The sequence below is a fragment of the Myxocyprinus asiaticus genome, chromosome 18 (assembly GCF_019703515.2).
Source record: "Myxocyprinus asiaticus isolate MX2 ecotype Aquarium Trade chromosome 18, UBuf_Myxa_2, whole genome shotgun sequence".
Lineage (NCBI taxonomy): Eukaryota > Metazoa > Chordata > Actinopteri > Cypriniformes > Catostomidae > Myxocyprinus > Myxocyprinus asiaticus.
Genome location: NC_059361.1, coordinates 7,786,087 through 7,797,540, shown reverse-complemented (window position 1 = coordinate 7,797,540; position 11,454 = coordinate 7,786,087). Strand labels below are relative to the sequence as shown.

The 11,454-nt window shown below is 37.2% G+C and overlaps 2 protein-coding genes and 3 non-coding genes across 5 annotated transcripts; all 5 read right to left on the bottom strand.

Moving 5' to 3' along the window:
• Positions 1–257: 257 nt before the first annotated feature.
• kctd14 (potassium channel tetramerization domain containing 14) lies at positions 258–3,788 on the bottom strand. The gene is made up of 2 exons (XM_051724348.1): positions 2,862–3,788; positions 258–1,691 (listed from the first exon to the last, which is right to left on the bottom strand). Exons 1-2 carry the CDS (start codon positions 2,916–2,918, stop codon positions 1,020–1,022), a joined length of 729 nt encoding a protein of 242 aa, XP_051580308.1. The 5' UTR covers positions 2,919–3,788; the 3' UTR covers positions 258–1,019.
• A 155-nt stretch (positions 3,789–3,943) lies between these two features.
• LOC127456046 (40S ribosomal protein S3-like) lies at positions 3,944–10,836 on the bottom strand. The gene is made up of 7 exons (XM_051724347.1): positions 10,702–10,836; positions 9,988–10,118; positions 9,284–9,377; positions 8,036–8,130; positions 6,070–6,257; positions 4,380–4,583; positions 3,944–4,011 (listed from the first exon to the last, which is right to left on the bottom strand). The coding sequence occupies exons 1-6, from the start codon at positions 10,729–10,731 to the stop codon at positions 4,384–4,386; spliced, it is 738 nt and encodes a 245-aa protein (XP_051580307.1). The 5' UTR covers positions 10,732–10,836; the 3' UTR covers positions 3,944–4,011; positions 4,380–4,383.
• On the bottom strand, positions 4,118–4,260 carry LOC127456541 (small nucleolar RNA SNORD15). Its single transcript, XR_007899861.1, has one exon. It is a non-coding gene; the product is annotated as a small nucleolar RNA SNORD15 (small nucleolar RNA).
• LOC127456539 (small nucleolar RNA SNORD15) lies at positions 7,830–7,979 on the bottom strand. Its single transcript, XR_007899859.1, has one exon. It is a non-coding gene; the product is annotated as a small nucleolar RNA SNORD15 (small nucleolar RNA).
• Positions 9,684–9,833, bottom strand: LOC127456540 (small nucleolar RNA SNORD15). The gene has a single exon (XR_007899860.1). It is a non-coding gene; the product is annotated as a small nucleolar RNA SNORD15 (small nucleolar RNA).
• Positions 10,837–11,454: the final 618 nt, after the last annotated feature.

Sequence of the window (11,454 nt, the reverse complement as noted above, 5' to 3'; positions counted from 1 at the left end):
ATACATATTGATCCAAAAAAAAAAACAAAAAAAAAAACTGAATCGAAGTTACTTATATGGCTTTCACACACTACATATACAACTACAACAGCCATTCTGTCAGAAATGTCAACATCGCTCTTTCTCAATATGAATTTCCACTTCCATAGTGTCTCTGGAGCTTCACATGTATGACAGCTTTTCTAGATTAAATAATGGAGTGGAGTCGACAATGGTAATAATATGTTTAATATAAAAACAAATTATTTACACATGGCACAAATGTAAGCAACAATAATATTGGTATTGTTTCCACTAAAAATGTCCCTTCATTCATACTAAAGCTATAAAAATCACACAATTGTTGAGCAAAAGTTCCTGGAGTGAAGCTTAAGTGATTATATTAATATTTTAATGGATTTATTTACTGTAGGTTATAGCAGGCTATGGACAGGCATAGTATACAACATAAATTCTCCTCCCTGCACAGTAGGTGGCGATATGCACAAAGGAGAAGAATGTGAAAGGGAAAGTGGAGATTTATAGTAAAAAAAAAAAAAAGACATATATAATGATCTGTTTCTCACCCAAACCTATCATATCACTTCTGAAGGCATAGATTTAACCACTGGAGTCTTATGGATTACTTTTATACTGCCTTTATATGCTTCTTGGACCTTCAAAGTTCTGGCCACCATTCACTTGCATTGTATGTACCTACAGAGCTGAAATATTATTCTAAATATCTTTCTTTGTGTTTTGCAGAAGAAAGAAAGTCATACACATCTGGGATGGCATGAGGGTGAGTAAATAATGAGAGAATTTTCATTTTTGGGTGAACTATCCCTTTAAACAAGGCAGGCCAATGACAGATACTAACAGTTTCATGACACTTATATGAAAGCTGTCAGTCATACAGGAGGTGCTTGTCACAGATCTTGTCACTTTTATGTCTGAATTGCTAAAGTTCCATCAAACCATTGTCCAAATATCCCTTCAAATCACTATTTCATTGGCTTAATTGTTGAGCCACACACCCATCACCACCAGGTGAACGTCAGTTTATAGAAGAAGTTGTAGCTTTTGAAGAGAAACCCTTTGTCTATGTTGTGTGGTTCGATCTTGACTTTATATCCTTTGGCCTCTATATCCATTCTGATGCAATCTAACAGATCCTCCACTGAAGCTGGAGCTTTCCATGGACCGAATCTCACCACAGACTCTTTCGGAGTGTCGATATTGTCAATGGCATCGTTGTATCTGGCTAAATCATCTTCTGTCCTCAGGACACAGACGATTATCTTCGAGTACCGAGATGCGATGGCCTCCGCTCTGGCTACCTTGACGATTACTTCCAGGTTTTCCCGGTAGTTTGGAACACGGGCCAGAAATTGTTGTCTTCCAACTGTTTCTCCAAAGATCTGAGGCATATCTTCAATGGCTTTGGCTAGAGGTTTGATGTCATAGTACAAAGCCTCCTTGTGAACTTCCTGTAAATGTTCGGTGGGAACTTTTTCCGATCTGAGGTACTCAAGGATCAACCCAAAGTGAGTTCCATTACGGTCTATGAAGTATCGACCCTCAGAGTCCATCCGAAGCTTGGATGATCCATTAAACAGGTCTGCCAGTGTGGAGTTTGGAAACTTACGAATGGTTCCCAAGGTGGTGCTGAAAACATGGCCTCCAATATTGAGCTGAACAACTTGAGATTTCTGAGGACAGAGAAAACAAGCTAAAGAAGGTCAAAATTGTTAAGATGAATAGTTAGTCCCTGATTGCTTATGATATGTTGTTGACCACCCTTTGTCAATACAGACGAACTGAAGCAAGTCAAAGAAAGCATCAATTACTTCAATAAATCCCTTATTTATAACTAATTACACAAGTGGTGTGACTAAATACTGTACATGATGCATTAGTTTGGACGTTGAACTAAAATAAATACTTTGTGGTTGTTTTAGGTTTTTACATTTTGCATAACTCTGGCAAAAGCAATATGACATACTCTGCATAAAAACGGTAAAATTAATGCGTTCAAAGGTTATATATTTTATTTTCATATAACAAAAAGTACGGTGGCTATACCACTGTGGTACTGAATTATTACCATATTAACATTCCATGGTATTTACTTGGCACTCCAAGGTATTTCAAATAATACCATGGTATTACCATGATACTTAGATATGGATATTTAATTAAAATATATTTTTTATAAAAATAAAATAAGACTCTCTCTCTGATTGTTTTTTTTTTTTTATTTTTTTTTATACATGATTTTATTTGGAATTGAAATACATTTACAGTACAATTTTCAGATTGTTTTTCGACAACGCACAGACATTAACAAACTAGCTACTCTTGAGATTGTTAATTGTTCATTTCTGATTTTGAAAGTAGTATTTGTTTTATTTGACTTTTACATTTATTCACTTGGCAGATTTGAATTTCTTCAAAGCAAACTATTTTTTTTTCTTCTTTTTTTAAGGCAGTTAAAATTATTTAGAATGTAAAACTCATGTTGACAATAAACGGCAATGTTTAAAATAATTCTAGATTCTGGAATAACTAGTCTACTTTAACAAAAATATAACGTATATTAAGTACATAGACTGGACGTTAAAAACGTCCTATCAATCTAACAGTGTATTTGCTTCAAATGTGTTGCTGTGAACTTTTATAGCGCACTATGAGAAAGAAATAGTTACAATATATCAAATGTAAGCGAAAGTTCCAAACTTACACATTCGAGAATATACTCGCCAGCGTAAACAGAACAGCTGTTACGTGAAATGTAGCAACCGCGATGAAAATGTAACAGTCTATTTTCAAATGTAACAATCAATTCCGATGGTCTTTTCTGTTCATGTAAATCGTCTTACCGACTGCACAGGTGCTGTGGACTGTTTTCCAGTAGATTTATAGTCTGGTAAACTCATGATCTTGAGTTAAAACTTGAGTTCTTCACGCAGTCAGCAGTTCAATAGGTTGAATCAGGTGTGTGTAACTTTATAAGACCCACCCATGACACACACTGAGAAAAGTACACAAAGGTACAGGTGCACTGCAGGCACTTCGGAATTCACATTCCTTTAATAAGTAATTCTGTTAACAGCAAACTGACAATACATCTGAGGCGGTTTAATAAACGGAAACAGCTGATCAAGAATGTTTCCAGTCGTAAGACTTCACGGAAGTGCTCTGTGCAGTTTCAGATTTAATTGTGGTCTCCAGTAGAGCGCTAAATACTCATTTTGACAACAGGCTGTTGCATTATTAACGGTTTTAAAGCAAATCTTCATATACACTACAAACTTTGATATAGATCAATTTGATATCATTTTCAACCACACATAGACCAACAGATGAGCCAAACTTGTTAGATTATGCAATGTTTGTATGTTTGAGTTTCTGAAAATTAAAATCTATATTGCAATATTTGTAGAAGGTTGGTCAAATACAATAAAATACACAAGTCACTTGGCAAAATCAATACAATTACCATTTAGGGCAATTAACCACTCAGTGTTCAGTGTTGTAACTGAAAACAACAATTCCAAGCAAAGAGAAGTGAAAACAGAGATTTATGGTAAAAAGGGACTTAAACATTGATTGGTTTGAATCACTTTTATGCTACCTTTTGGACCTTCAAATTTCTTGTCACAATTCGCTTGCATTGTATGGACATATAGAGCTGAGATATTCTTTATTAAAAATCATCGTTTCTGTTCTGCTGAAGAAAGAATGTCATACACATCTGGGATGGCATGAGGGTGAGTAAATGAGAGGGTTTACATTTTTGGGTTAACTATTCCTTTAAAGTAGTCTGGTTCAAAGCAGCATTCTGCAACACAATTAGCCAGTACCAGCCATGTTTGTGAGATATCTTCAGGCAGCGCAATTGTTGAAAAGCTCCAAGTATTGGAATCAATTATAAATTTGAAGTCAAAGACACAAGACAACATTAATTTTCCCCCCATTTATTTATTTTTATACAGAAAAGTGCAGGCCTTCCATCAATAATGGGTGAACCTGTGAGAAACAAACATCTTGTTAGAATATATATATACATATATATATATAAAAAAAGAATCAATCACTCATCTACTGAATTCATATTTGGAAGAGTATGAGAGACCCTTCTCAGACAAATGCCTCAATGTCTTCAATCTAAGAGGACATGCGGCTCTAAGGAACTAAAGCCAGAGGCACAGAACGTGACCCTGACTCAGTCCTCAGAGCTGTGCCCCAATCCGACTCGTCATCGTATCATCACAGAAGGGAATGTGGAGGTCAGGTAACCTTAATACTGGGGCAAGAGGCCATTCATAGTCTACACAGCTAGAACAGCTAACTTTGAGAATAAAAGCTGGGCCCTTATCAGGGCTTGCGAGTCTTACCCCTTTATGCGGTTGGCACAGGGGTTCCCTGTGGCATGACAGGGACCTCGGGCTTGGCTCCCTTCTGTTCGGACACTGGGGTGGATGGGAGGACCTCTTCCTTGGGCTCCACAATGCTGACGTGGTCAGGAAGGGGCTTCTTGGGGCCAATCTTGCCGCTGGGGTCCCAGGGGAGCATGATTTTCACCTTGATTCCAAGCACACCTATGAACAGGTAGATGACAAGATTAAAATAACCAAAACATTCTCACTGAAACCTTGACAGAGTATTACCGCAACCTGAGCTTTCCAAACAGTTGCACTTTAGGAAACATGCACAATACATTAAGATCCTTCTCAGACTAACGCCACTATGTCTTCACACTGCTCTGAAGAACCAGGGCAAAAGGCACAAAAATTGACCAAGGCTCTTAAAAACAAACAAACAATCAAATTCTGGTTCATTGTATCGTCATCACTGAAGGCATTTAATTCGAAACGACTACTACAAATAATTGAGCCCTTACGAAATGGTATCTGCAATCCATTTTACTTCTGTAATCTGACACATTAAAGAGTGAAACAGACAGAACATATAGGGCAGGACTTGATTTTAACTATCGGGACTTGAATTGCCAGGAGGGGTTGAAAAACAAGAGGAAGCAAAATGTTAAGTCTCAGAAGAGCACGTTATTAAAGTGAGGAAAGATTAAGGAGCAGTTCACAACAAATGCGCTTTTGCATCCATCTGCACTGTTTTCAATTGTTTTTCTATGAAAACGTGTCCTAGACGGATGCATTTTTCCTTTGCGCCACGTCTCACTTATTTCAGTGTCTTGGGTGCAGAAGCACCGCAGGTTTTGTTATACACTGTGTCTCGTTAAAAAGATCTTGGACTTTAAAAAACTCGAGCAACCAGCGTTCTATTTTGTTGGGCTGCATCTAGCTTTTTGCTCACAGTAATATTACAAACACGTATTAGGAAAATAAGATATATTTGAATTATAACTTTACAATGGCAAAAATTTTGCACATCAAATTACTTGGAAACATTGCAACATATAAAAACAGGTTTAACACTAAAACAAAGTTTAGTGTTAGTTTAGAGTCAGTCAGGAGTGTAAAATGGTGAATCAGCACCATTTTCTAAAGCTCTGACACAAAATTCAAGTTTTTATTTTAGTAAAAATTTTTTATCCCCTTTTCTCTCCAATTTGGAAAGCCCAATTCCCACTACTTAGTAGGTCCTCATGGTGTCACGGTTACTCACCTCAATCCGGGTGGCAGAGGACAAGTCTCAGTTGCCTCCGCTTCTGAGACAGTCAATCTGCGCATCTTACCACGTGGCTCATTGTGCATGACACCGTGGAGACTCCCAGCATGTGGAGACACATGCTACTCTCCGCGGTCCACGCACAACTTACCACGCCCCCACTGAGAGCGAGAACCACTAATCGTGACCACGAGGTGGTTACCCAATGTGACTCTACCCTTCCTTGCAACCGGGCCAATTTGGTTGCTTAGGAGACCTGGCTGGAGTCATTCAGCACACCCTGGATTCGAACTCGCGACTCCAGGGGTGGTAGTCAGCGTCGATACTCGCTGAGCTACCCAGGACCCCCCCCCCACAAAAAATTAAAATGTCAATCTTTTACCCTATACAGAACTTCCCAACTGATCACATTTGCCTTCCTGTGTGACAATTACTCACCCTGTCGGAGCAGTACGTGGCGGACAGCGGTGTCAACATAGTAGTTCACGGGATCTCCGCTGTGGATCATGAGGCCGTCCACAAACTTCATGGACTTGGCCCTCTGACCTCTCAGCTTGCCAGAGACAACCACCTCACAACCCTTGGCTCCACTCTCCATGATGAAACGCAGCACACCGTAACAAGCCCTGAACAAAACAAACATGACAGAATATATAGCTTTTCTGTATGATAAAATTCTAAGAAAATAGAGCCCATGCAAATTAGTTATACTTGCTACATGTAGGAATGGCCATTATGGTCAAAAGCTTATATCACAGAATCAGTAAGCTTATATCATAACTAAATACATCACAATAGTTTTTTTAACTATAAAGTCAACCTAAATATTTTTGGTTTTACTATGCAAAAACCATAATTTAACTATGGTTGCACTATAGTAATATTGTGGTAACCCTTTAAAATAACGTTACATTTGTAACATGAAGTAACAATAAATAATACTTTTACAGCACTTAATCTTGGTCAGGGTCTGAATTTTTTTAGCCCACCAGCCAAGGTGGCTGGTAGATGAAAAAAAAAAATTACCAGCCAGTCTGATTTCTTAAGAGCAATTTATTATTTTATTGCATTTTACAAGTGGATTTTACAGACAATACTGTACGCATGTTTAAAATTAAACTTTTTTTTTTTTTTTTAAGAACTGTATTGTTTTATTTTATTAAATATATAATTGCCAGGTAGTCCATATACAATTCTTTTTCAGATTATTTCCTTATTACAACAAAACTAAATTTATATTTTAAACTACATGTTGTCAAATGAACAACCACTAAGTTACTCTCATGAGTCTCCCGAGCCTCAAGTACACATACAGTAACACGTTAACAGTTCTTAGTTTATTTGGAGTGAGTTCATTCAGTCAGCTCCAACTGATTCTTTGATTCACTAAAAAGAGCGAATTTCTTTGGGAATCGGACTACACTGTCGCGTGTTATGTCTCACGTTGTAGATCCAAAATAACCGGCTCAAGAGTCATTTGGTTGGAAATTGGTCTACTCTGGTAGAGCTATATGTCTCGCGCTGAAGATACGCAGAAGCAGTGAGGGATGCTGCGGCGCACTGTATTTTATTCTGGTTTTCTGTCCGCATCGCCAGAAGAATGCACGTTCAAGAACCATTTCAGAACTGAAATCATGGTTTTACTATAATGACATTGTAGGAACTATGAAAGCAAAGTAAAAAAAATATATATATTTTTTTTTTGTTTATAATACAGTATATCTATCCATATAGTAACCATGGTTTTACTAAAGATTAACCATGGTTAATTTTGTGGTTAATATAGTTGTACTACAAATACCCTGGTATTTGTAGAAAAATCCAAATAACCACAAAATTATGATTTTTATTACCATAGTTTTTGTTTTCCTGTATTACTATGGTTTCACTACAAACATCAAGGTTAAAATATGTTTATTTTAGTAAAACCAAGGTGTATTTATTGCGAGGGAACAAAACTGTTGCTAGGGCATGCAAAACTATTTCTATTTTTTGACAAGCCATAAAACACTTCAAAAAAGTGCTTTATTTTCTTTTATATTTTGAACTTGATTGATACGACCCAATAATATTAAGTGAACAAGTATGGCATTGAAGCGAAACCAAATCCATTTTAATTAATGAAATGCTTTACAATGGAATTGTCCAATCTCTAAAAAAAATCAGTCTCCTCCAGTAGTCATTTCTTAACAATCTACCCTTCTCAGACAAATGCCTCGATGTCTTCAAGCGAAGAGGACAGTCTGCTTTGAGGAACTAAAGCCAGATGCACAGAACGTGAACCTGACCCAGAATCCTCAAAGACAGGACCGGTCCAGTTCCGACTCGTCATCGTATCATCACTGAAGGGGATTTAACGTGCTTGGAATAAGACAAGTGTGAAGTTTGAAACTAACAATCTTACCTACGGACAGCCAGACCTCCAAGCAGCTTGTAGCGCAGTGACTCTGCCTGAGCGATGGCACACAGACCACGGGTGGCAACCTTCTCAGCATACAACTACAACAAACCAACGCACAGTACTTCAGATGACAATCTCATTTTAAGACGACACAGTTGTGAAGAGTGTGGCAAATATAGTTCAATTACGAATAATTGGTTCCCACAATTTTCTTCCAATACTTTTCCAGTCATTCGTACAGAGCCCTTTAGAGGACAGGGCGGGAATTTATTTTCTGAAATATTTTTGCGAGCCTTCGCAATAAGTTTACCATGGTTTTACTATAGTTATCTTATTTTAACCATATATTTGTAGTGTAACCATAGCAGCTACAAGATTAACCATGGTTAATCTATAGATACAGTATGCTGTTAAAAACATGGTTTACGCCAACAAAACATGGTTACTAAACGTAATTTTCATAGTCACTACAATATCACTATAATAAAACCATGGTTTCCACACACATACACCAAAAAAATAAAAAATCACGGTTAGCCTACAACAGTCATGGTCACTACAATATTACTATAGTAAAGTGTGATGAGGACGAGGGCCGGGCCGTGATTACGCACGCCCGGCCCCCATTTGGGCTAATCAGCCGAGGACAGGGATAAGTGCAGCGGGACGAGGCAGTTTGAGAGAGCGAGCCACATGCAGCTGCCGTGTGTGCATTTGTGTCTTTTTGTTTAAATTAAATATTATTTTGATGATTCAGCCAGTTCTCGCCGCCTCCTTTCCCAACCTTAACCGCATTACATAAAACCAGTTAAACTATGGTATTCGTAGAATAAAACCATAACCACAAAATTTTTTTTTTTTTAACCATAGTTGGTGTTTTCCTGTATTTTCACTATGGTTTCACTACAAATGTCATGGTTAAAATAAGGTTACCGTAGTAAATGTAATTAATTTTTTTGCGAGGGCACTCAAAACTATCAGAAAAAAGAAAAAGAATAAAAATCCCGCTCTATCGTCATTACAGGATAAGGATTTATTTTTTAACATTTTTTTCAACAGACCAATTACTAGACAATTAAATATTTTAAAACAGAGCATAGCTAAAAAATATTCCACTTCAATAACTCTCCACTCCAAATTTCAATAATTTCATGACTTTTTCAAGAACAACATTTTCAAATTTCCTGATATTTCCAGGTTTTCTACGACTGTGGGAACCCTGTAATTGCACATAATGTGACTCAATCTTACCTCCACACTGCCTTCTGGGAATCCAAACCGTTTCTGAACGACAGCAGTCAGTTCCCGAATACGGCGTCCTTTCTCTCCCAAGACATTCTGGGTCCTTAACAGACAAAAACAAATGTTGTTTCACACATTTATACTTCAACAAGCATCTTTGAACTACCTCAAATCACATCACCATCACTTCGCCATGTAATAATTGTAATGGTGGGTGAAATCTCAAACACATGCAACATTAAAACCAAATTGCTCCCATTTCAGTTAATGAATGATTTTACACAGGAATTGGATCCAGAATTTTAAAAATCACAGTCAGTCTTAACCAGTTGTCATTTGTACTGTCACACAGTGTCCAGTGTCCTACCGCCCAGACTCATGTACAATCATTCTGAACTTTAACATGTACCCTTCTCAGACAAATGCCTCGATGTCTTCAAGCGAAGATGACCGTCTGTTTTGAGGAACTGAAGCCAGATGCACAGAACGTGAACCTGACCCAGAATCCTCAAAGACAGAACCGGTCCAGTTCCGACTCGTCATCGTATCATCACTGAAGGGGATTAAGTAACAGACCAAACCACAATATACAGCATGTATGCAGCGTAAAGCATGTACACTGCAGCCAACACAATATACTGTGTACACTAAAATAGCCCTTAGGCATGTGTTTGGGTAAATAAATTCAAATATATAAGGCAATATTTCCTGACCTGGTGGCTAGGATGATGATTTCTGTTCTTGTTGGCGTGACACGGACCTCCACACCAGAGTAGCCATCCTCAGCAAGTTCTCTGGTCAGGAATTCATTCAGCTCTGCTTTGAAGATGCCATCTGACACAAACTGATAGATAAAAAAAATATATATATAATTATGGTTATGATTGCTCCTGATGCAGAAATGACATAATTGATACAAGGGGAATGTTACTTATAACGGTATGACCAGTTAGCCTACTACATATTATTCACGTATTTGAATACCATAATAATACCAAACACAAATATGACAAAAGCGATGCCTTTTACTGAATAAGCTAAGAATGTGTGATACACGTACAACTGCAGATATCTTCAACTCTTCATGACCCATACCTGAATTTAGATTTGTTTTCTGGCAGTCACACCAATACCAACTGTCAGAAACACCTACAGTGCTCAAGTTGTATTTCTGAATTGTTTTATCCGCAATTTAAATAGTCAAACATTAATACAAAAGTATACGGAGCACAGGGCTGAATTTATATGCCATGTTTCCCATCTGATTCACTTCCGACAGCATCCGGCACAATCCAACAATACAGCACGGAAAAACCTGTCATCTTATTGTCTTAATCTATAGGTAAGTAGCATGGCAATTAACTTGCATTCTTATTTCGCGCATCTGTACTTTATTTAAGCATATTTTAGATGAAATTCGTACCAACCTTTCTCTTCTTCGAAATTTGCACCGCCATCTTGCCGAAGGCCGCAGACAGGAAAGGAATGTGTCATAAAGCGGAAATGCATATATCGGAAAAGATTACTTCCGTGTGACCTAATGTGGACCTGGGAATTGTAGTCCTCACGTCAAACGCGTTGTGCTCTGTGCAACCTTTTATAAAAAATAATAGTATTTTGAATATGTACAAATAAAATGTATATATATATATATATATACACACACACACACACACACACACACATACATACATACATACATATACACACTACTAAGTTTTGAAACACTTGACTGAAATGTTTTTCATGATCTTAAAATCTTTTGATCTGAAGGTGTATGCTTAAATGTTTGAAATTAGTTTTGTAGAAAAAATATAATTGTGCCACCATATTAATTTATTTCATTACAAAACTAAAATTGAATTAAAAAAAAAAAAAAAAGTTGGCTAAGACCAAATAATAAAGAAAAGCAGCCAATAAGTGCCCCACATAGATGGGAACTCCTTCAATACTGTTTAAAAAGCATCCCAGGGTGATACCTCAAGAAGTTGGTTGAGAAAATGTCAAGAGTACATGTCTGCAAATTCTAGGCAAAGGGTGACTACTTTGAAGATGCTAAAATATAACACAGTTTTTATTTATTTTGGATTTTGTTTAGTCACAACATAATTCCCAAAGTTCCATTTATGTTATTCCATAGTTGTGATGACTTTACTATTATTCTAAAATGTGAAGAAAAA

What these genes read in the sequence shown, in the direction of transcription:
- kctd14 (XM_051724348.1), bottom strand. Translation starts at nt 2,918, where the DNA reads ATGAGTTTACCAGACTATAAATCTACTGGAAAACAGTCCACAGCACCT. An exon ending in CCACAGCACCTGTGCAGTCG is followed by an intron (nt 1,692 to 2,861) that starts GTAAGACGATTT and finishes CTCTGTCCTCAG; the next exon opens with AAATCTCAAGTTGTTCAGCT.
- LOC127456046 (XM_051724347.1), bottom strand. Translation starts at nt 10,731, where the DNA reads ATGGCGGTGCAAATTTCGAAGAAGAGAAAG. An exon ending in TCCCAGAAGGCAGTGTGGAG is followed by an intron (nt 8,131 to 9,283) that starts GTAAGATTGAGT and finishes GGTTTGTTGTAG; the next exon opens with TTGTATGCTGAGAAGGTTGC. An exon ending in GGAGGTCTGGCTGTCCGTAG is followed by an intron (nt 6,258 to 8,035) that starts GTAAGATTGTTA and finishes TGTTTTGTTCAG; the next exon opens with GGCTTGTTACGGTGTGCTGC.